The sequence below is a fragment of the Heloderma suspectum genome, chromosome 3, assembly GCF_057233095.1.
Source record: "Heloderma suspectum isolate Gila_16-S chromosome 3, 16-S_ref, whole genome shotgun sequence".
Lineage (NCBI taxonomy): Eukaryota > Metazoa > Chordata > Lepidosauria > Squamata > Helodermatidae > Heloderma > Heloderma suspectum.
This window is the reverse complement of record NC_139460.1, coordinates 6,853,868-6,879,412: the sequence shown is the minus strand read 5'-3', so window position 1 is coordinate 6,879,412 and position 25,545 is coordinate 6,853,868. Positions and strand designations below refer to the sequence as shown.

At 44.7% G+C, this 25,545-nt stretch overlaps 1 protein-coding gene and 1 long non-coding RNA gene across 7 annotated transcripts in view; one reads left to right on the top strand and one right to left on the bottom strand.

Annotated features, from left to right (window-relative positions):
• FCHSD2 (FCH and double SH3 domains 2) overlaps window positions 1-18,113 on the bottom strand; it is a 225,663-nt gene extending 207,550 nt beyond the window's left edge. For 3 of the 5 annotated variants that reach the window (XM_084842414.1, XM_084842413.1, XM_084842411.1), the window contains exons 1-2: window positions 17,804-18,113; window positions 12,660-12,757 (exon numbers count right to left, since the gene is read on the bottom strand). In XM_084842414.1, coding sequence (XP_084698540.1) covers window positions 12,660-12,757; window positions 17,804-17,824 — 119 coding nt within the window. In that variant the 5' untranslated portion in view covers window positions 17,825-18,113. The other 2 variants (XM_084842410.1, XM_084842409.1) reach the window with 2 other exon arrangements.
• Window positions 18,114-18,289: 176 nt separating this feature from the next.
• LOC146349296 (uncharacterized) lies at window positions 18,290-24,354 on the top strand. 2 transcript variants are annotated; one of them, XR_014788934.1, is made up of 3 exons: window positions 18,290-18,789; window positions 19,396-19,931; window positions 23,995-24,354. It is a non-coding gene; the product is annotated as an uncharacterized LOC146349296 (long non-coding RNA). The 2 variants fall into 2 exon arrangements; XR_014788933.1 differs by having other exon boundaries at window positions 18,314-18,789; window positions 19,399-19,931.
• Window positions 24,355-25,545: the final 1,191 nt, after the last annotated feature.

Here is a 25,545-nt window from a genome sequence, read left to right as displayed (position 1 = left end):
GCCCCGAGGAGAGAAACCTATGAAATGTGCATTTTTCAAAAATTACCCGACTGTTCTAATTGTCAGAACAAAAAGTACAACTAAAAGGCAAAAACACTTTAGATTTAAATGCTTCTAGAAATAGCAAAATCCAGCCCTTTGTCCATGTTGTGTATACATGCCCTTTTAATATAGCATTTCATGTTGTAAATATAGTTTTAAACATTTGCTTTGAAAGAGTTGCAAATTAAACACCAATCAATATTAGCACAAGCCAGTCACTAAATATTGTCTTTTCTTAATTTTCTCCTCTTTTCCCTGGCCACCCACCCCACCCGCTGCCACAAATCCACGATGATCAGGTTGCTTTACATGGTCTATGCAACACATGCAAGATGTGCCTGCAAGCTTATTTTATTTACTTTTAAAGTTTCCACTAGGTGCTCAGGTGCAATCTTATCCAAACACAAGACAACCTCTTACATAGTAAACAAAAGAACTATAGCTGCTAGAGGCATACTCAAAAGCTTTTCTTGTAACTGGAAGGTTAAAAAGGAAAGGAAATGTAGGTCGCTGGTGTCTGAAAATGGGGCAAAGTAAACATCACTAGTCTTGTAAAACCTGCAACTAGAGCCAAGAAATTTGATCGGTTTCAAGAATTCTTTCTAGGGCTATAATTTGGATCAGTATGAGAAATTTCTTTTTAATATTACCTTAAAGGCAGAAGACCTTAATGTGTATTTATCAATGTTCCTTTTCACATGGTTAACTGAGGTGTAGCAGGTAAGACATGTTTTTAAAGAGGAGACATTATGCAGCACATATTTACTATGTTTGTAGGTTTCCCAAGTATGCTATGCTGTCCTTCAATTACTATATAAAGAGAATAAATAAATGAAAGCACCACTTTTATTCTGACTGGATGTCTCAACATTACTATGTTGAATCTTTACAATAATGCAGCTCATGTTTAATGACTATCTTGATTCTGAAAGTCAATTTCTCAAACATACATAATAAAACAGATTTACTCAAGCATTGCTTGGAATTTGTACAAGTCATTATAATACACATTGCTACACCAAAGCATCAATTCAGCAGTGCATGTAGAAGCTCACTTCTGCACAACAAATTTTCCTTGCTGGATTGGAGTGACTGACAGCAATGAAAACTAGAAAGGGATAACTTCATAAAAACTTAGTGAGAGAGTAAAAGCACACCAGTGTAATGTAATCATATTTCCGCTTGAATGTTTTTATGTAAGATTATCCATCTTGGGAAGCACAACTGGCATACTGCAATAAAGAGCTTTGCTTTGTATTCCATTAAGGTATGCTGCCAAGTATCAAAACACAGGGCTACATTCAACGTTATGTAAGCGGGCTTCCACAGGTGCAATCGCAGCTTCCCTCCCCTTCTGCACATGCCCCAAATCAGCTGCAGAAGATCTCTTGACTCTCCAGAGTAGATTTGGAAGGCACACAGAGGGCTGCATGGGGAAAGGAAATGTGATTGGCCACCAATGTCCATTCCACTAGTGAAAAGACACCATTAGACACAACCCAAGAGTTGCTGCTCTTAAATAACTCTCCTCTGGCATTCGAGCTAGCCATGAGCAACATCTTGACTGTGGCACTCCACCTTTGGAATTCTCTCCCCACTGCGATAGGCTGATAGGCACCAACCTTGATAGTGTTTCAGCACCTGTAGAAAACATATTTGCTAAGCATTTGCTGATTTTAAGGCCCAGAGTTGTTAATTTTCTGTTTTATGGCGGATTGTAATCTCCATTCTAAATGGTGTTTTAATGAAATTTGTATACTGCCCTGGAATTTGTTCATGAATGGCGGTATATCAATATTTGAAATACATTATGTAAATAAATGTCCTGCTTTATCCACAACTGGATTTCCCACTATCCGCAACTGGGAATAATCAGAGCAGTAGAGTTCTACAGCAAAATTCTCTGTTTCCTGGAAGTAACTGAACAGGGTGAGCAAGGAGAGTTTTGTGTGGGACTGTTCTAAAAGACAAAGAAGGTATGGGCTGGTGGGTTTTGAAGAATGGAACATCTAAGAATTAAAAAAAATAGTTTCCAATACAAATACACATCAAATTTAACTCTATTTAGTGACAGAGGATAATACATTTAACATTTCCCCCCTTTATTTTACAGATAAAAATATAGATAGAATCCACTGGCTACTTGGAGGTTTTCTTTATAGTTTTCATAGTAACAAATTATATTTAGTCTCTTTTTCATAATCTGAGAAAAGGCTTTGACAACTATTACTGTGTAGAACATCCAATAATTTTTTAACACCTTCATTTCTCAGAAGGTGAAAGATGGAACAAAGAGATCTGCTGCCCTGGTTGGGCTAGATGATCTCAAAGATCCCTTCTAATGCTATGATTCTATCATCTCAATCTTCCATATGGCTAGGCCCTACTCAAGTTCAGACATTTTAGTCTTTCCTCCCACCTATTAACATAATTATTGGATAGAAGCCATGTAAACAACATAAATAAGTCTTAAACCTGCTTCAAACCATTTAGCTAAAATTAAAGAACCCTCAGGGAAATAGTTATGTGGAAGAGTTAAGGACCTCAAAGAATTTTCAGCATCCTCACAAGACTTCCCATGATTCTTTGGAGGATATGCCAAGAAAATTAAGCCATGGCCGGATTTGTAGCGCCAACATACCTTTAGAGCTAGGAGACTGGTATGTCACATTTTGGCTCAGAAGAGATCTGGAAAATAGTTCTCCAGAAAAACTGAGAAGTAAAATAAACGTGCTTTTGGTAATGCCTCCTGCATTTCATTCAACACTACTGCCATTATTAGAATTAAGACATTATTACTATTACTACTAATATACATCTTAACAAAATCTCTAAGCAGTTCATATATAATTAGCAATCACACTTAAAATATACCATCAAAACAATTCCTACTACTACTACTACTACAACAATACAAAATAATCCAAGAAACAGTAAGATGCAGCAGCATATCATTAATTGCAATTAATTACAAGCCAGAGAAAGCCTTGGTGAACAAGTGCATTTTCAGGAGGTGTTTGTTTTGCCTCCTGAACTGCATGGGGGAGAGTTTTTCAGAGGGTGGGTGCCACCACCGAGAAAGCCTGCCTTCTTTATGTGGAGACATTCTGTTGGTTGCAGAACCACCAGCAAGGTCTCCTCTGCCAGTCTTAAAGGTCACCTAGGTATATATAGGGAAAGGCGGTCTGCTAGATATCCTGGTCCCAAGTTGTTGACATATAAAGCCCTAAACAACATAACCTTGAACATGGCTCAGTAGCTAATAAGCAGCCAGCACAGTTCCTTTAACACAGATGTTATGCGAACAAGCTGGATATCCCAGTGAGACATGCCACTGACATATAAGATTATGATTTATTGTATTTCTATACCACCCCACAGCTGAAGCTCTCTGGGTGGTTTACAGAAGTTAAAATATTAAAATACAATATTCAACATTTAAAAGCCATTTGGATAAAAACACACAGACAATATACACAAACAACATATAACTAAAACAACTTTCAACTGCCAGTCATAACTAAAGACACATCCAGGACCTATTTAAACTCATCATGTGCTGCCAAATGCCTGGGAAAAGAGATAGGTCTTAATCTGGGCTGAAAAGATAATAATGTTGGTGCCAGGTGGCCCTCATCAGGGAGGCAGACCTCATCAGGGAGCTCATTCTACAGATGGGGTGCCACCACTGAGAAGGCCCTCTCCCTCGTTGCCACCTCCCAACCTTCCCTCAGAGGAGGCACCTTAGATGCAGAGCATAGTGTATGGGTCGGTTCATTTTGGGAGAGGCGTGCCGTCAGGTATTGTGGTTCCAAGCTGTGTAGAGCTTTACAGGTTAAAACCAGCACTCTGAATTGAGCTCGGAAGCATATAGGCAGCCAGTGCAAGCGGGCCAGAGTTGGTCTTATATGTGGAGACCTTCTGGTTCCCTTTATGAGTCTACCTGTTGCATTTTGCACAAGCTGCAGTTTCTGAACTGTCTTCAAAGGCAGACCCATATAGAGCACTTTGCAGTAATCTAACTTGGAAGTTACCAGAATATAGACAACTGAAGCCAGGTTATCCCTGTCCAGATAAGGGCATAGGTGGGCCACCAAACAAAATTGGTAGAAGTCACTCTGTGCCACTGAGGCCACCTGAGCCTCAAGTGACAAAGATGCTTCTGAGTGCAACCCCATCCAGAACAAGTTGAAAACCCTCTACCCAGTCAGAAGAACCACCCACCAACAGCATCTCAGTCTTGTCTGGACTGAGCTTCAGCCCTCATCCAGTCCATTGTCACAGGCAGGCACTGATTCAGCACATTCACAGCCTCACCTGAAGAAGATGAAAAGGAGAAATAGAGCTGCGTGTCATCAGCATACTAATGACAAGGCACACCACAACTCTGGATGACCGCACTCAATGGTCTCATGTAGATGTTGAACAGCACAGCGGACAAAATTGAGCCCTGTGGAGCCCCATATTGGAGAATCCACAGGGCTGAGCAATGTTCCCCAAGCACCACCTTCTGGAGCCAACTCTCCAAGTTGAAGCGAAACCACTGCAATGCAGTGCCTCCCACTCCCAGCTCTGACAGTCATCCCAGAAGGATGCCACGGTTGATGGTACTGAAAGCTGCCGAGAGATTGAGGAGAATCAACAGGGTCATACTCCCCTGCCTCTCACCCGACACAGGTCATCATACAGGGCGCCCAAGGTGGTTTCTGTCCCAAAACCAGGCCTGAACCCCGACTGAAATGGATCCAGATAACTGATGTCATCCATCCAAGAGCGTCTGGAGCTGGCTTGAAACCACCTGCTCAAGGACCTTGCCCAGGAATGGAACATTTGCCACCAGCCTGCAATTATTAAGGTTTTCTGAGTCTAGAGAGGATTTCTTCAGGAGTGGTCTCACCACCACCTCTTTCAGGTGGCCCGGGACCACTCCCTCTCATAAAGAGGCATTAATCACTTCCCTAGCCCAGTCAGTTGATCCCTCCCTGCTGGTTTTTATATAAGCCAAGAGGGGCAAGGATCCAATATGGAAGTGGTTGCACAAACCTGTCCAAGCACTTTGTCCATGTCCTCGAGCTGTACCAACTGGAACTCATCCAAGAAAACCAGACCAAGCTGTGCTCAGAACACCTCACCTGATTCACCAGCAGTAAGACTGGAGTCTAAGTGCCAGCGGATGCAAGAGATCTTATCCTGGAAGTTCCTAGCCAGTACATTACAGTGGGCCTCAGATGGTTCCATAGTGTCCTTAGGGCCAGAATGTCATAGGCCCCAGACAACTCTAAAAAGCTCCACTGGGTGGCATATGGAAGATTGAATAGAGGGTATTAAATATTTTTTCCTTGCCATTCTCACTGCTTTTGAGTATACCTGGCCACAGACACACACCAGAGTTCAACTGCATCCACTAGGAGTTTTTCTCCACCTTCACTCAAGCCATATCCTGTTTTGTTTCAATGCTCTCACCTCCGGGGTATACCACAGAGCTGTACAAGCTCTACTCATGATCACACATGACTGTTCAATGATTAGCCAAAACATTTCACACATTAACATATGTATGGGTGCCTATCTTAGTTGTCACAATATTAATTAGCAAGATATAAAGGTAACTTGAGCACGCTCCGGGAGAGAGCGCAGGACAGGAAGGCCTGGCATGCTATGGTCCATGGGGTCACGAAGAGTTGGACATGACTGAACGACTGAACAACAACAAAAAAGGTAACTAGCCAAGCTTTAGGCCTTTGGGGAAAACTTGGAAGTGAGGCAGAGTATACATTCTGAAAATACAATAAATCCACAAGAAGGATGCCCACCATTTGAAGGAAGGAAATTCCCCAGGCGTGCTTACTGCGGCTTATTTTAGGCCTGACGAGGAGACAGACCATGAAGAGTGGACTAAGTATTGCATCTGAGATCTGCTGTCTGATATAAACAGTAGTACTGGTTTAAGTGATCATATACAAACATATTAAGCTGCCTTATACCAAGACAGACCAGTGGTCCAGCTAGCTTATTGTTGTCTACTTTGATTGGCAGCAGCTCCCCAAGATCTCAAGCAGAGATCTTTTCCTGTTCTGCTGAGATCTGGAGATGCCAGGGATTGAACCAAGGACATAAGCTGGGGTTTTCAGCTCGCAAAGCATGTGCTCTACCAGAGAGATATAACCCATCCTGACAGGTGACAGGTCACCTGACCCCTACAGAAACGGCTTGATCATATTAGGCTGTCTCATACTCATACAGTCAGTTAAATATAACAGGGATATCCTATCGTTAATAAGGTTCCAATATCCCATTCCCAACATGCCAGATATATACTACAGATACTTTAACTCACACATACAGCTATACTTTGTACTTCCAACTTCTTCAGCAATTGGGCACATAATCTGAAGGATATTTTGGCTAACAGCTACAGATCAATTTAAGATGTAATATTACAGAAGTATAACCATGCTCTGTTGGAGAATGAACTTCACTCAAAGTGAAAGATTACATGAAACTCTATAAAGTAGAACATTGTTCAATATATAATCATGGTAGCAACAGTGCCAGTCAGATCTAGATATTATGAAAACATTCATTTAAATGTGGGAGGCTTGTCATCTGGAGGTCTAGGGTTTCACTAACAAACTGGAACTAATTAAAAGTTCATGGAGACTCTACATTAAACCATATTGCAACATGTGTTAAAGTGATATTTTGATGCCAGAAAGTTGTTTCAGGAAGTTGCTGGGGGGAAAATATTTTATCCATACACAGTTACTTTTATTACATATTAATATCGACCTTCCTTGGCCATTTTGACAACACACTCTCACATCAGATAGGATTTCTATATTTACAACACAGGTAGGAAACCCTTTTGGACCCAAGGGCCATATGTGGTGGTGGGCTGTGGGCTGAACACACACACACACACTCAGCCCTGCCTACCACTTCTTAGTGTGCAGGGATGAGGAGTTTTCAACCTCTCCTCCCTGCCCACTAAGAGCTAGGAAAGGGATTACTTGGGGTGGGAGGTTAAAGCCTCTCCCAATTTAACCTCCCACTACCCTTCAATCTGGGCAAAGTTTGTTGTTTCCCTGCCACTAATAATGGCAATCGTGACTTTGGAGTGAGCACATTCCACAATTTGGGAGTGACACAGGAAAAAGCCTTTTCCTGCATGCCTGACAAATGGACCTCTGGAGAAAGTGGTGTCCTGAGGAGGACCTCTCCTACAGATATTGATGAACAGAAGGCACATAATGAGACAGGTGGTCCTTTAGGTTACAAGTTGCAAGATCTGGACTAGATAACCAAATTGTCTCTTGGTGCTCCCCAACTTTTGATTATTCAATTCCAGTGCTGGGAAAACATAATAAACATAATGATTTATTTAGTCCTTAATCTACAGCACCACAGACACAGCAAGCCAGGGGTAAAAAAAGCACATTAGCAGTGAACATGAACATCAGTAAGGCCAACTCTGATTAGGCAATCCATAATGCAGAACCAGTACAGAAGAGTGTTTTATTTGCAATAAGTAAGCGGCTGTTTCATGTTCAAACTACACTGCTCTGAAAGCATGACAAAGCTGGAAGATCTTCAGTGGTTGGCATTAAGGTAGTCAGTTTGTTTAAAAAGGAATAGAGAAATTCATGGAGGATGCTTCTATTGATACCTTAGGCCATAACACCTAAACAGAACCTCCATGTTTGACACATACACAACCAACAAGTTGGAGATAAGCAACAATGGAAGGCCATCAGCTTCACACCTTGTTGTGACCCACCAGAGTCATCTGGCTAGCCACTGCTGGAAACAGGATGCAGGACAAGATGAACCTTGGTCTAACCCTGCAAGGAAATTCTTACATTCTTGAGGTGTCACCAACATGCAAATGACATCCAGCTTTCTCTTCTTCATCAAATTCAGGTGAGGTAGTGGCTGTCCTGAATCAGTGCCTGTGCACAGAAAAGGACTGGATGAGGGGTAATAAACTGAATCTCAATCTGGACAAGACGGATGTACTGCTGGTGGGTGGTTTGTCTACCCAAGTGAGAGGTGTTCAACCAGTTTTGGAAGGGATTATACCGTAAAGGATCAGATCCACAGTTCTGACATGCATAGCAATCCAGCATTGTCACTGAAGGCTCAAGTGACCTCTGTGGGCTGAATAACTTTTTATCATCTTTGCCTTAAGTGCTAACTGCAACCCTACCTGAATGGAGAATGCCTGGCCATAGTTACCCATGCTTTGGTAACCTCCTGTGTGAACAGAATGCTGGACCAGATAGACCCTTGGTCTGATCCAGCATGACTTTTATGTTTATGTTCTTAACCTGAAGATGCACCTTCTCTTACATATACCTTAAATGAACCTTGGGAATATCTTCAGAGGTCCTGTTCCAGGCAACTCCACCAAGTGAAGCAGGATGGATGGCTGCGAGGGAGAGGGCCATCTGAGTGGTGGCATCCTGGCTGTGGAATACCCTCCCCAGAGAGGCTAACTGGCACCTTCTTTACGGTCATTTCAGTACCAGATGAAGTCGTTTTTATTCTCGGAGGCCTTTTAAAATTGTAGTCTTAAAGCTGTAAAGTTCTTATTGGTTGTGATTTTTTTTTTTTTTACTGATGCTGCATAACTTGATTTCGTTTTCTCTACTGCCATAAAGAAATTATATGCTGCAATATGCTGTCCGTAGTTACTGCATTTTAATTTATGTTTTGTGAGCCGCTTGAAGAACATTGTTATTTGGCAGCCCATATACATATCATTTTTTTTAAAATACAGTAAAAAGTAACATGCACACCCACAGTGTGAAGCCACCTGTTTACTACCACATATAGTTTGCTCCTAAGATCACAGATGGGCAGATATAGATTAAATGGGTTTGGGGGTAGGGTGGAGAATCCTAATAAAAGTTTAAGAACCTGTAATGAAGGCTTAAGTTATAGAATATCCTGTCATGTCAGGAGATAGAAGTAGATGTCCTATGGATTTCTTTTCAGCTGATATATCCTGTAGTGTAGTTACTAGAGTGTTACACTAGGACTGGGAAAACTCAAGCTCAAATCTCCACTGTCATGGAACTCACTGAGTAACTTTGCACAAGTTACTATCTCTCAGCCTAACCCATCTCACAGGGTTGTTGTGAAGATAAAACGGAGAGGAGGGACCTTATATGTCACCTTACATTTCCTGAAGGAAAGGCTGGACATAAATGATTAATACCTTCTTAGTGCCTCTGCTCTGCTAAGAGAACCCCTAATACCATTTCTTTAAAATCTCCAATGCTGACTTTGAATTGCTAATTACATTTAAGTGTAGAAGTGCTAATTAATCCCCCCAAATTAACAATGCATATTTGACATCTAAATTACAAAGGCATTTTAAAAACAGCCCAAAGACCTTATGATCAGGAGTAATCCTTATCACACCTAGAATTAGAATAATCAACACCACCTAACACACAACTGGAAATTCAGCTCACTTATGTTTTAGGCATTGACAAATCTTGCAACATCCAGAGAATAGAAACCTAAAATTGGTTGCTGGTAGACAAGAGATTTTTCAGCTCATATTTAATAGATTACATAATGGGAAAAAGTAGGAGAGTGTGTTGACACTTAATTAACAGTACATTTTAAAAGTTCAGTTAATTTTTAGCGCACTCTTTTTTTCCTAACTAGATGGCCCTTAAGTCTCCCAGGGGAGTGAGGGAGATGTTTCTGTCCACCAGAAAGACTGAAGGATTGCTGTTGCCCTGGACTCTGGTTCTAGTTAAAAAGAGAGCTACTATCTAAACCAGAGGCACCATTTCGTTGGTGTCTGGCTATCTTATTTTGATGAGTGAACTGTTGTAGATGTACCAGTTATTAGGAAGGATTAATCCCTCCCCCCAGTTTTTAACTTTAATATGGCGACTTATATGGGATTGTGTAAATCTGACTGGCTGTGGTGGTTCTGAACCTTGGGGCAGGGATGTGTGCCAGGTATGTCACAATGGGGAGGAGCCAGATGACTGGCAAGTACTGAAAGGATTCGCATGGCGAGATAGAACTTCATATGAACCTAAGGAGAGCCACACTAAATCAGATAAGTCCAGCATTCTGTTCACATGGTGGCCAATCAGCTGCCTGTGTGACGCTTCCAGGTGTGGTACTGAACCACACCAAAAGAAAGGGAAGGAAGTTTGGAGTCCATTAGTGAGACCAGCAACAAAATGTTGTAGTGTGGAATGCGCCTGTTCAGGGTTCCAGCAAGCCAGCCATGTCCACCTCCAGGATACTCTATTCCATCCACCCTCCATTTTCCCCTCCCAAAAGTCAGACAGCATTCTGAGCCCACTGAGCTCAGATCTCATTGGGTTGTTTCTGGGCAGGTGGGTGGGGTAAGGATTTATGCCTGTAGGTTTTTTTCCCATCTATCTATCTATCAATCAAAAATTAAGGTTCCCTCAAGCCCACTCATACCTCTCTCTTATGTATGGATGGTGCTGTTTGGCTACAAAAATATCCACAATCAGGGAATGAGTTTGCTATTAGTATATGCTTATAGGATAGATGGGTGGGACGGGTTCTTCAACTTGTCAAAGTCTCTCAAGGCTGTAGTGAAACTGGAAAAGAGCCCGATTCTGCTTTGCTGTACAATTGTATTAGTTCCAAAAAATCATGAGGTTCTCTCACTGCTGTAACAAAGAGGAGAACAGAGGCTCCAAACGTGCAGAAAGTGGCCAAGCTCTGTTCCTTTCCACGAACCAAAATGGAAACATTTGGTGGATCAGTGGATCAGCTATGGTAAAAATCTCTATTCTAGATGTCCTCACCCTAGTTCTGCCTGTCAACTGTTTTCCTAGCCTTGCAATGCAAAGCTTTGGAATTAACATAGGAACAAGTATTCACTATGTAAACCTATTTACTTGAAACTCCAAAAATAGTTATCTCCATTTATGATTTACTGGACAGTTTCTAGGCTGCTGTTCCATGTGGAACTCCCAGGGCTCCCCCTACAAAGGGCATCCTGAGAATTTCAGGTTTTGAGGTGGCAAGAAATAGTAGCAGCTGCATCCCTCACAAAACTGTGGCACTCCCCACACAGGCCCTTGGGCACACAATGACAAATTAAACCAAATCTGTTTCATAAAGACATGAAGACTACAGAATTTAACAAGCTTAGCACTTATTATACACCATTTTGCAATATACAAATTCTAAATATATGCAAGAATTTTGGGAGAAAGGAGATGTTTTCTAAATAAAGTATTATTCTTGTTTGTTTTCTGCTTTGTAATTTGTGTGATTTTTGCCAAGTTATTTTGACCTGACCAGAGTTATCACAAGCTAACATCAATGATAAGGCTGATATATTCTACAGACAGTGGCCAATCTTGCCACAGATATCTTCTACTCTAACTGTGCACTATATTTAAACAGATAGCAAGCAACTACATTGAACAGAGTTCATACTCCCTTAAAAATTTGATTGTACAGCCTAAAATGAATATTCTTTGTGGCATATCAGCAGCTATCCCTAATTTTCAGTGTCTGCACGGTGAAAACAAGCATTCCAAGAAGGAGATCAACATATCCAGGACTTGCAACCAAATGCCATCATTACAAAACAGAGCTTATCTACAGGGGAAAAAAATCTACACACGCCAACCAGCACTAACTTGCATTTACTGTGCAAATAATGCATAGTTGCTATTTTTACATTAAATACACTTCAATCTTTCCCATACAAAAGCATGCTGATGAGGTATCATGATTGAGTATGTGACTTTTTAAAAAAATCAACAAGCTTATTGACACGCAAGTATTGATAGACACTGAATACTTTATCAGGCACGACACATTCTAACCTCTTGCGAATGTCCATCTTTGAACTGCCACCTTGTATGTACCGATGATATGTAAGACTAGGTAATCTTGCCGGATTTGTAGTTAGTGAGAGATATGCCCATAGCACTCAGAGATGAAGGCAATAGGCATACTGATAACATTTTAATATTTTTCAACATGCCCATCCTAGGAATTAATGGTCTCTAAACACGGCCATTGATTATTTCTCCACGCGCTTCTCAGATACGCATTAATCCCCATGGATGCTTTGATGGTAAAATGCATAAATGCTAAGCACAAGAAATTACCTTTTAAAACCAAATGATAGTACATTTGATTTTTTATGCTTATGGGAAGCATGAATTCTGTATTGATCAGCAACAAAAGTGGTTTCTAAGACTGGCTGTATAAATGCAATTTGTCTTTCCTGGATTTAAAAAAAAAAAAAGTTATTTACATGCCACTTGGGAGAATTACCGCTCCTAGTCATTTTTAAGGTGAAGTTCGCAAGCATTATGAGAACCTTCTGCAAAGATAAGGTATGCTGCCCAAAACACCCAATACTTTTTGCTCATGACACATATTTGTAGACACTCCCCTTTCAAATTGGGGCAGCATGCATTGTGTTAGTTCCAGTTATAATTTCCAGCTGTGTCAATGCTTTAAGAGTTTAAAAGCAGGAAATCTAACAGGAAATTCCATCGTCGGTTCCCGGAGTTTTGTAACCCAAATGTTCTTCCAAAAACGGAGCTCTTACAGGAATCTGGGAGTGTTTGCTGTAGCCTTACCTCATATCTTCAAGTAAGTCACATTCTGCTTGATGTTTGGCTTGAAGTTTTGTCATCTGTTCAGTCTGAATCAGTTTTAGTTCTTGAGTAATTTTCACCTAGAAAAAAAAAGCCACACACTGAAAGGTGTAACTTCAAATATATTTCATTCTTTTTAAGTCAGTCGTGGTGGTAAATTATGGGACATCTCTTATTTAATTTTATCAACTTCATAAATAGTGGCATCTTTTTGTTTATTTCTAACCATTGTAGATTCACTGAACTAGACTACATAGCCCACTCTCACATAGATCTACAAAGATTGCTTACCATGGCCTAGCCCGTTTAGAAGGCAGGATGTTCCAGCAGCACACATATCCACTCATCTCTGTTCTCTGGAAACTGCAGAGACCTTAGGGAGTGGGTCTCAGGTCATGCGGAGTTTTGGAATAGTCAGACTAAAGGATAGTACAGATAGACTTCCCCTCGACATGCTCCCAAGTCTAGCTCTACATGAAATACCACCCTTCCCTTTTCCAAGTCTCCTAGCACATACTGGAAAGGAGCATGGGTCATATGTTTGCAAAGCACTGGATGTAGAAATGATTCCACCTGCTTCAGTGCAACACAGTATCTCCTCCAAGTCATCTAGCATATACGATGGACTTGGAGGAAGGCTTGGAGGCATGCACGAACAATGTTTGGCTAATAAGCTAAGCCAAAACATGTGGATCCCTACTCTTGCAATATCCTCTAATTTATAGAGTTTAATCTGACAACTGCAGTAACTACCATCAGCAGCCTTCAAAGTCTAAACTATTATTTGCCAAAGTTCCATCATTTAATATAACCTATTTGAAATGAAACCTGCATAATGCAAAGATCTCTCTCATTTTGAATGATACCACAAGCAACCCCTTCAGACAACTAAACAGCCAAATAATTAAAAAGCACTGAGGTTGAAGCTTCACATTGCTGGAATGTCACCTTACAGTCAGGTCACACTGTGCCATATGAATTTGGCCAGGGAGAAAACAAGGTGTGAGACAGATTCCCCCCCCCCTCAGAATTTAAGGATTCAGAAAACAGACTCAGAAGTTGCTCAAAATAATTAAAAACTGCAGCTAATGTGGATTAAAATAAGACATCTTTGTGTCTGTTCTAACTAATATCGATTTTGCCAATCTAAATAATATTATTGTACTTATAGTGTATACATTACTTGAATTAACAGTGTAGACCTGCAGGCCCTCAATGGTGCATTCTACTGTGAATAAGATGTTTCCTTCTTCTAAAAATTCAAATATAAGCTCACTTGCAACGATAAAGTCCACTTGAAACAAGAGTACAAATATTGAAGGGAAGTGGTAAAGAATTTACACACACTCCAATACTTAGCATGTTTAATAGTGCAACTAATGCCAAAAAGTTATATTAATACCACTACAAGAGCTGCATGAAACAGCAGTCTTTAAATACAGTCATCTGGGTGAACAGTCCACCAGATCAAATGCCCATTTTTAATAATTTCACTAAACACTAATGTTTTCTGAATTATAGCAGTCAAATATACCTTTGTGTTTGAACACTACCACATTTTTTTCATGCTGATGCTTAGCAGCATGACAGAGGGTGAATTGACTTGTTATAGGCATCAGCACCAGAAATCCTCAGAGATCTGAAATTGTAACTCTTATTTTTTGTTCTAATTGAACATCATGTTGAGTTATATCATCACACAGCGAGGAAAAACATAACAGTTCCTGCAATGGAAAAGAGGAAAGACAGAAAAAAAAACATAGAAAAAAAGGCTGACATAGACCTCCCCCTTCCCTCAAGCAAAGTAAAACCAAAGCAAAAACCAAACCAAAGCAACTCCCCTACCTCTCCCTGCAATCCCAACTCTGAAAATATTCCCCCAGCAGCAAGAACGCCCCAATCCTAGCACCGCAAGAGGAGACAAGTTGTTCTGCCCAGATCTTTCCAAAAAAGAACAAAAACCACCACCATGCAAGCATTAATACTTTTAAACACAAAGAGAATCCTGTAATTTTTTTTTTAAACTGAAAAGCTAAGCTTGTTTGAATTTTATCTGAATAGCACACGAAACACTTCACCAAGCATAGCCTATCCCATGGAATGGAGATAAAAACTCCATGAGAAATCAAAACACAACACATGATGCATAAACATGAGCAAAAGGAGTGCAAACTAGAATGGTCTTTAACATGAATAAACCTGTGCTTTCCTGGCAGAGCCCACCCTCAAAACAGGGAGGCAGAGAAAAGCAACCTTTGCCCCTCCCACAAATATTACCAAGCTATCTTGGTCCACTGGGAAGCCCAGCCTTTTGTTTACATAATTTACGCACCCCTATGTTTCACCCACATCTAAGCTCCCTTCTGAAACACATACACAATTAAATAATAATATTTATATTATGCCATCAGTGTGGATACCACCTTAGAGTACAAGAAAGCAAAGCAGATCCTTGAGATCCCAATGTAATGTCTTCAATGAAAGCACCACAATCCCTCTTTTAACTTCACCAAGCCTATTAATTCAATTCTTGTTCATCGCAAACCCCTTGAGTCACAAACATGACCACTCATTTCTTTTTATATCACTAATGCTAACTCCACAGACAGAACCTCCATGTAGATCTAATTACTCGCCCCCCACATCCCAGTCGCTTGTACTGAATCCCTATAAATAGCCCTTCAATACATTCTCCACACACCAACCCAAGTCCCTGAAATGACAATTGCCCACCAGTGTCAACACAGAAGACACTGCAACACTCCCAGCCCTGCAAAAGAAGGGAGCCTATAGACCGCTTTCCATCACGGTATTATCTCAAGCCAGAATAGCTCTTGAATCGTATTTGAATCAGACAGCTCACCAAGCTACTAACATCTTAACATTGTCAAAGTCAACTTAGGAAACCTGATACCACAATGACCCTTCATTCCCTAGTGCTGTCATCTGCACTCATTTCTCTTTTTCCTGCCACCAGGAAACATGTCTATTGCATCCCATACAAATCCAGCTAGATCCTAAACTTCTAAGATATAACTGCCTTATACCATTGGTCCATCAAGCCCAATACATCTACTCAGATAAGCAGTGCCTGTCCAAGGGACTTTGGTTAAGATATACTAAGTACTAGGACTGCAAACTCCTAAGGCCTTATACATGCAATGCAGCTGCTTTATAACTGAGCCATGGCCCCTGCTAGCATTCTACTACACAGTATTTCATGTCCCAATCCAAGTGACCCTATAATAAATGAAATAATACCAGCTCTGTACCCCACAGCACCCAAAGCAGGTCAAGCCGCAGTCAGGACCTCAACTCTCTTACATGACAATCATACCTTGCATCCAGCTACTCTTTCCAGTGCAGACCATCTCTGTTTAACCCAGCCTGCTTCCAGCTTTCCTCAACAGCCAGCATTAGCCATCTAAAAATTGCAGCAAGCCCCAGCTTCAACCAAGGTAAGCCAGCCTCAAACGCAATCTGCCCCCAGTCTCACTCACCACACCACCCAAACCACCATGGCTGACCATCACAGCCCTCAGCCACCTTTGCAGCTAACCTCCCTCCCTCATCCCACACCTGACACTACTCCTCTGGAGCCTGCCCCCCAAATTACCATAGAGCTCCCATTGCAACCTGACTCCAATTTTTCTCTATTTTGGAACAGCCCCAACTGCTGCCTGTGCCTAACTTTATGCTACTGTTGCAACCATCCCAGCCATACCCCACTTCCTCCAAGCCCCATAACTCCCCTTGCAATCTGCCACCAACACCTACCCCCACCTGAATAGCCAACCCTCCAAAAGCTCAGGGCACTACTGCATAGCCCCATGTATTCTGCCAATGTCCCTTACTTTTCTGCACAGCAGTACCCTGTCCCTATTCATCCTACACCCAACACCTCAATATTGAAAAACCTCCCCATTAACAAAAATCTCCCACAGCCCCCACAAATAGCTGCCCTTCTCCTCCCCCTAATAAAGACATGCCTTTGTCACCTTCAAAACCATCTCTTTTATACCCTAGTGCAACCTGCTGCCCACCCCCTCGCACTGAAATCGGACTCCAACCCCCCAAACTGTGTCCCACAGCACCACATCATTGCTAGACCTAATATCCCTTCCTCCTTAACCCGCTGCCCCCTACCCTATTTATTATATGTTCCACTGCACACCTCCTCCTTGCTAAGGCTCAATCCTCATATACATGGAAACAGGTTAATTCCCCACACAGCCTTTTCCACCTCACTGACCTATGTCAGCCCAACCACAACCCCCGTTACACCCCAGGGGCTGCCTCCAACCCCCCCCCACACACACTGAAACACACAGGAGAGCCCACAATATGTTTGCAACCATCCCGCCTGCACCCCAAGCCCCCTCTCCACAACACCATATGCCTTTGCCTCACAGCCCTACGGACCACCTTCCACCCACATCCCTTTAACCTTCTGCGGCTGACCTGGCCACCGACATACGCAGCACACAAGGATTCTGAATCACACCTCCCTGTTGCACAGCCACTGCTCGCCCCACCACACGCACGCAGATCCCCATGCCACCGTTGCAGCCCTCCTCGCCATGCCATGGCGCAGCCTCCCGCCAACTTCACAGACATCCCCTGTTGCTGCCCCACCTTCCTCAAGCCCCCGCTCAGCCCCTTGCAACCCCCTCCAGCTCCAATACAACCTGTCATCACGCTCCTGCAAAAACCCCACGGCCGCCCCACAAGCCCTGCCCCCCCGCCCCGCCACACACACACACGTTTCTTCCTGTGCCACCTTTGCAATGGTCCTCCCACGCCCAGTCTAAACCTCCCCAGGGCAGGGCAGGGCAGGCCAGGGCAGGGCAGGGCCCCCCCAGCCCCACCAAACAGCCCCCTCTTTCCCCTCCCCATGTATCCCTATAGGGCTTTTGCAATCACACCCACACACCCCTAACCCCCCCCAAACCCTCACGCCCCCGCCTCGCTACCACCCACCCTCCCGAGGGAAGAGGGAAAGGCCCTCCGCACAACCGCCAGCCCCCCCAGGATGCTCTCCCCTCCCCTCCCCGCCGCCCCTTCTTTACCTCAGTTCCCACCATGGCCGCCGCCCCCCGCGCCCCTTCTCCACTCCCCCTCCTCACCTTCCTCGGCGGGGGCTGCATGGCGGCGGCGCTGCCGCTCTCGGCCTCCACATCAATCCTCCCCCCGCCCCAGGCGGCGGCGGCGGCAGAGGAAGGCGGCGGCGCCGGCCGGGCTCGCGGCGAGGGGGAGCGAGGCGCGGCGGCGGCGGCAGCGGCGGCGCCGGCCCGGTCTCTGCAGCAGCCGCAGCCAGCGGACACGGCGGGGGCGCGGCCTCGGCGGGGGCGTGGCCTCGGGCTCGTTTCCACCGCCTCGGGCCAGGGGAGACGGCTCGCTCGCGTCGGGGGCGCGCCTGGCGCGCGAGGGGCGGAGCGTCTCGCCCCACGCGGGGCGGAGGGGAATGCGCGCGAGACGAGAATTGCGCGCCGGGGGGGGCGGGGCGGCGGCTGAACTCTCCTCGCTGAGGAGAAAAATGAGGCGGGGCCGCCGCCGCCGCCCTCCCGCCTCACACGACCCCTCCGCCCGCCCTGAGGCGGCGTGTGTGTGAAGGGGCGGGGGCGTGTTGAGGAAGAGGGGCTGAGAGGCGAGTTTTCTCCTCACGGACGGGAAGCCGCTGAGGGAAAGGCGTGGAGGGGCGGGCTCCGCCGAACCGAGGCCGGGGACGGCGGCGCCTCTTTCTCTAGGGGGGAGCGCGTGGGGGCGGCTCTGTAGCTTCGGAGGCGTTATGCTCCCCCCCCCGGCTTTAAGCTCCGCGGTTCGACTGGCGTGAGCGGCGTAACGTCTGAAAGGGAACTCGCGCGTCACGTCCGTGACTAGGGAAACATAATAGCCTAACCTTGTTAGGGCGCAATCCTGTGCCTGTGTAGACAGAAAGTCCTACAACTCCCAGCGTTCCCCAGCCAGGAAAGCTGGGGTTGTAGGACTTTCCTTCTAAACACGCTTGGGATTGCGCCCTACTCCGGGTTTGGTTTTGGTCTCCCTTTTATCGCGGACATGTCCGCCGCCTCCTTCCCGCAAGCGTGCCTTTCCTAACGCCATTCAGACGATGGTTAGTACACGAGGTGTTAAAAGGGGGAGGGGATAATGTTGCGTGTGGTAACATCGACGCCGAAAGGACGGGATAGGTTGAGAGGAGGAAAGGGCGGGGCTTAATAAGGCTACCGTCCTACGCGCTCTGAGGTCTACTTTTGATTGACGGGGAGGGGAGGAGCCGGACAAGGCGCGCGCCGACGCTGCCCGGCCTCATTGCCTGCCGCGCCGCTCAGGCGTGAGAACGAACTCAACAGCGCAAGCAAGCTTAGCTGCTGCCGCCCTCTGCTGGAAAAGCGTCTCAAATGCAGCAGAGATTTGGAGATCGTGTAGGCGTTTGTTCGGGGGCTTGAGTAAGCGCCTAGGATTAGAGCATGATTAGAGTGGAAGATCATGGCATCTGGCCCCATCACTTCCTGGCATATAGAAGGGGAGGAAATGGAAGCAGTGACAGATTTTATTTTCTTGGGCTCCAAGATTACCGCAGTCAGTGACTGTAGCCATGAAATTAAAAGACGCTTGCTCCTTGGGAGGAAAGCTATGGCAAACCTAGACAGCATAGTAAGAAGCAGAGACATCACCTTGCTGACAAAGGTCCGTCTAATCAAAGCTATGGTTTTCCCAGTAGCAACGTATGGCTGTGAGAGCTGGACTATAAGGAAGGCTGAGCGCCGAAGAATTGATGCTTTCGAACTGTGGTGCTGGAGAAGACTCTTACGAGTCCCCTGGACTGCAAGGAGGTCAAATCAGTCCATCCTAAAGGAAATCAACCCTGAGTGCTCATTGGAAGGACAGAGACTGAAGCTGAAGCTCCAATATTTTGGCCACCTAATGCGAAGAGAAAACTCTCTGGAAAAGACCCTGATGCTGGGAAAGATTGAAGGCAAAAGGAGAAGGGGACGGCAAAGGATGAGATGGCTAGATAGCATCACCGATGCAATGAATATGAATTTGAGCACACTCTGGGAGAGAGCGGAGGACAGGGAGGCCTGGCGTGCTATGGTCCATGGGGTCACGAAGAGTCGGACACGGCTTAACGACTGAACAACAACAAAGAGTGGAAGTACGGCCCGCAGAGTTCAGATAAGTACATAGGGGTGCTTCTGTGCAGCAGAAGCATTGGAACTAAACCCCACTAAATGCAATAGAACCAACTCCCAAGTAAGTGTGTGTAGAATAGCTGCTTAGTCTGATGGGGAGGGGATTGAAATGTCCTGATGACTGGAATTCGAATGAGGACAAACAGCCTGGAGAATTCAGCCCTATTACTTGCTCTAAATCTTTCTCCTTCCTGGCTTGCGGATCTGCCAGAGCTGGGCTGGGTGGTCAGTGCCTCCTTGAAGGATAGTGAGGTTCCTGCAGCTTTGAAGGAAGGAGTGGTGAGGCCCTTGTTGAAGAAGCCAAATCTAGATCCTGTGCTTTTGGGTAACAGGGTTCCATCTTGTCCCCCCATGCTTTTTAACATCTACCAGAAACCGCTGGGGAAATCATTCGGGGCTCTGGGTGAAGTGTCATCAGTATGTGGATTAGGGACTGGGTAAAACAAGGCTCCATGAAATCAAAAAGGGATCCTCGTGATATGATTTTTAAAGGGGAGATGCACAAAACCACCATCATATGACAGAGCACATCTGCCTCCATGGAGTGAACCAGAAAAATCATGGATGCTCCACTCATGGGTGCCGTCATGGCACAAAAACAGGGATCCTTGGCAGGGATGCTCTTGATTTCATATGAATTTTACAGAGCAAATCTCCATCATATGACAGAGCGCACCTGCCTCCACGGAATGAACCAGAAAAATCATGGATCTGCCACTCATGGGTGCAGCCACGGCACAAAAACATGGCTCGGAGTCATGGATCCTCATCATTTTTACAGGGAAAGCCCCCCCCCCCCACCTTCATATTGCAGAACACATCCATGCCCAGGGAATGAGTGACAAATAACATAGATCTGGTGCTTTGTAGCACCGTCGCGTTATAAAACCATGGATAAGACACACAATTCAATACAGATACTCTGAATTTTTACTTTGGGTCCCCCCACCTGCCCACCCCCCATCAAAGCACAGAACTCATCTTATTCCAAGTATGCACACTAACAATGCCAGATTTGCTGCTTTCCAGCAGATCCCAGATCTGCTGCTTCACCTCAAATGGTGTGAACCATTTATGTGAGGCATAGATCCTGATGTATCCTCTGGGTTTTATATGTAGTGAATCCAAAATCATAGCTGAATCACAAAGCAAATCCATGTCAGTGGCATGGATTGCTCAGATCCAGGATGGCAAGAAAAGAAAAAGGATTAAAGAAGCAGTACCTTATGGGTCCTCTGGATTTTTATATAGTGTCCCCACAAATGCATCATTACATCACAGATCACATCTATGGCCACAGAGCAAAGTATTAAAGTTATTGATCCTGTACTTCATGGAGTAAGCATGATGTAAAAATATGAATCCATAATAATCACACTCCCATGCTTCACAGAACCGCCAAGGCATAAAAGCATGGATTTGGGGGCATGGATCCTATGGATTTTTTTTAACAGAAGGTGCCACCAAAATAACCAGCAAATCATTAGGGATGTCAGAGAATTCCGTGACAGATCTCAGTGAGGCCGAATGCCAGTGTGTTCGGCCCCCCGAAACCCGTTGCGGAACGAAGCCCCTGCCCCCCCAACCCACAAAAGGCGTGCGGGACGAAGTGCCCGCCGCCCCCACCCCACGAAAGGCGCGCGAAACGGAGCACTTACCTGCTCCTGTCCGCGCTGCTGTGCGAATGGCAGCCGTCCTGCGGTCGCCATTCACTTGCTCCTCTTCAGCCGTGATAGGCTACGTAAATACTTATGTAGCCTATCATGGCGGGGGGGGGGGGAACCTGAGCGTATGCAAATGGTGGTGGCTACCGCCATTTGTGGACGCTCAGGTCCCCCCCTGCCGCCGTGATAGGCTACGTGAATTTTTACATTGCCTATCACGGCGAAAGAAAGGGACGCAAATGACGGCAGCTACAACCGCCGCCATTTGCATCCCTGCAGGGCTGCCCAGTGGCCGTTTGTCTGGCTGTGGGTGGCCAGAGCCGGCCGGCCAGGATTCCGGGGGGAGGGACAGAGTGCCTCCCCCCCCCCCCCCCAGCGGAACCCGGCAGAGCCAGGTAAGCGGGGTTTCATACACCCCTACAAATTACAGATCATTTCTGTGTCCATGGACTTCATTATGAAAATCATGGATCCATGGATTTGTGGTGCTGTCATGCCGCAAAACATGGATCTGAGGCATGGATACTCATGATTCCCCTGGATTTTTATGGGGATGCCTCCAAAATCACCATCAAATCACAGATCATGTCTGTGTCGAGGGACTGAACCATAGAAAGCACTGATCCAGAACTTCATGGTGCAACTATGGTGAAAAGTTTGGGTCCAAGTTCCAGATCCTCCTGGATGTTCCAGATTTTTACGTGGGAATGTTGAATTGGGCGTGGAATGCCCAGTTCCAGCCAGTCCCCTAGCTGCCATATTTTCTACTAACTGAAGTTTCAGGGTTGTATTCAAGAACAGCCCTACATACAATGCATTGCAGTAATCTAACAGGATTACCAGGGCATGGATCATTGAAGCACGTTGGTGGAAGGCACTTGAACCTCAGAAGACACTTGTACCTCTAGTGACAAAGTTGGGTCTAGAAGCACCCCCAAGCTATGGACTTGATCCCAGTATTTGCGGGCTGCAAATCCTTCCCAGTTAGCACACCGTGCACCTGGAGAGTCAAGCCACCCACCAGCAATACCTCTGTCTTGTCTGGGTCAAGCTTCAGTTTATTGGCCCTCAGTATGTCCATTACCATGGCCAGGCACTGATTAAGCACATCCACTTCCCCACTGGGATCAGATGAGAAAGAGATGGAGCTATGTGCCATCAGCATACCAATGACACTGCACTCCAAGTCTCCTAATGACCTCCCTCAGCAGTTTCAATGTGGACCGTAAGTAGCATGCGAGACAAGATGGAACTTTGTTGGGCCCCAAAGCATGCCATGGAGTTTAGCACACTTACCCTAGTGTCACCTTCTGTAAGTATGAATGGAACTATTGCAAAGCTGCAAAACCCACATGCAACTCAGACAGCCTTTCCTGAAGGATGCCATGGCTGATGGTATCGCCACCCACTGCGAGATCCAGGAGAATCAACTGGGTTGCACCCCCCTTGTCTCTCAGCAAAGCTCAGGGTGACCGCTGCATTATTTGTGTGAAAACCAGGCCGATACCTGGACTGAAGGTGGATCTAGAAGATCAATTTCATCCATGAGTGATGGGATTTGATCTGCTACCACCCTGTCAGGCACCTTGCCCAGGAAAGGGATGTTAGCTACTGGCCTATAGTTATTCAGATCTGCTGGATCCAAGGATCTTTATTTCAGAAGTAGTCTCGCCACTCTGACCAGCAGGGAAGAACTGATAACCTTCCGAAACAAGCCAGTCATCCCCTCCCTTCTGGATGTCACAAGCCACGAAGGGCAAGGGGGCTTGGGCTGACTTAAGCCAGCACCTTGTCCGCATCCTTGGGGGCAGATGTGCTGTGTTATACGGTGATGGTTTGGGGCATTTGCTCTATAAAAATCATATGAAATCAAGAGGATCCCTGCCAAGGATCCCCGTTTTTGTGCCGTGGCTGCACCCATGAGTGCAAGATCCATGATTTTTCTGGTTCTGTCCATGGAGGCAAATGTGATCTGTCATATGATGGTGTTTTGGGGTATCTTTCTTCTAAAAAACTTGGGGATCCCTGAGGATCCCCGCTTCGGGTCGCTGTTTTTGTGCCGTGGCTGCGCCCATGAGTGGCTGATCCGTGATTTTTCTGGTTCAGTCCATGGAGGCAGATGTGCTCTGTGATATGATGGTGGTTTGGGCAGTCTCCCCTTTAAAAATCATATGAAATCATGAGAAACCCTTTTTGATTCCATGCACTCTTGTTTTACTTTCTTCCTGTGGATTATACTTTGCTGTACCTCTCCTTTCCATTTACACATCCCAGGGAGGCTGTTGAACTGTTGAACCAGTGCCTGGAGGCTGTTCTGTTGTTTTTTGGATTGTTGTTTTTATGAAATTGTATTAGTCTATTTTATTGTTGTAAGTCACCTTCACAGGGCTCCTGCCCTGAAAAGTAGCCTAGGAATATTTTAAATAGCAAATGATCACATTATTTTTTTGTCTTCATCAGGTAGATCTTGGATGCCCAGCTGAAGGTCAACCATGCCATCACCTTTTTTTGTTGTTCAGGGTTTTCTTGTAAGCAAACGAAACAAAAAAGGAAAAGGGCATTAGAAGAAAGACAGATAGAAAGATGGAGAAAAGCTGGCATATACAGTTGAGTTAACAAACAGGCTGGAGCTGAAGAAAAGGTATAAGATAGTAAAATATTGTAACACTTGTGTGAAAATGCTGGGCATTAACTGAAATCATCTACATTTAAATTAACAATTGTTGTCTTCTGCTTTCTACCTTCCTTTAACAATATTCTCTCCTGTGTACACACACACTCAGATTTCAACCAAATAATTAAACTTGGAAGTTAACTTTTTGCACTGGAGAGCTAAAAACATCTGTCCAAACACCATGCAGTTCTGGCCTGTTGCAGACCTGGTCTCTACATGCAGCAGCAGAAGACAGTGAGATGCTGAGGTCATAACATGGGCTGAACCACAGGTAGGGAGGGAGTGATTACATTTTTTGGAAGCCTCTCCTACCTTTAGAAGGCTTCCACAATAGATTTTTTGGTGCAAATCTATAATTAATGGGTACAGCATAATCACTGATATGATTATCAGTGGTTTTGATAATCAGCTCCTTTTCAGCCACATGTAGAGCCAGACTGAATGTCAGAAATCGCTTCTTGCAGGGATGGAGGAGAATTTCATTCTGTTTGCATTTTGATAAGCACAGTTTACTGACTTGCATTTCCTGAATCAATATATGAACCAGAATGCAATGACCCTTCTGTATTGACACTTCTCAGAATTTTATGATGTAGGTTTAAAAAAAACTTTTTTAATGCAAACGTTAAAGAGAAGTGTGTACAAAATGGGTATGTTAGGGTAAAGTGCACACAAAATGCATGTTCATGAAAAAACACACAAAACAACATTATACTAAGGAAAACTGCTTGCAGAAATGGGCATATTAGGCAAATGTGTGTCCAAAATGCATATACTAGGAAAGATTCGCAGAAAAATCATATGAAATTTTATGCAGACTTATTTTAAATTTGCAAACTGATGTGGAAATGGGATAGAACAAACTTAAGATGGGAAAGACGAGAAAGTGAGAGAAATCAGCATTGACAAATTTGTCTATCAGTACCTTTTTTGTCAGGATCTCCAACCAGGACCGGAATGTGATGGTCTGTCCCCTCCTCTCTAGGTAATACAAGTTGATGGAGTAGTTTGCTGGGTTTGGTTTTCAAAAAACTTGCTAGATGTCAGGATTTCCTACCAAGATCATTTGCTCTTGTAGCAGAACAAAACCTAGTGTGTTTGTGCCTGACTATGTTCACAGTGAATTGTGGACTTCTGTTTGGCAGCGTTTTAAAGAATCTTTTAAAGAGTGTCAGTGAATGATTTCTAAAATACAATGACACACTGAAAGCTACAGTTCAGGGCCAGAAATATTGGAACAAGGATAACTATTTTGGCAGTTGGCCTCTGTACACCACCACATTGAAGTTGAAAGGAAACACACCCAGATGGGAGTGAAGTCAGGACTTTCAGCTGTA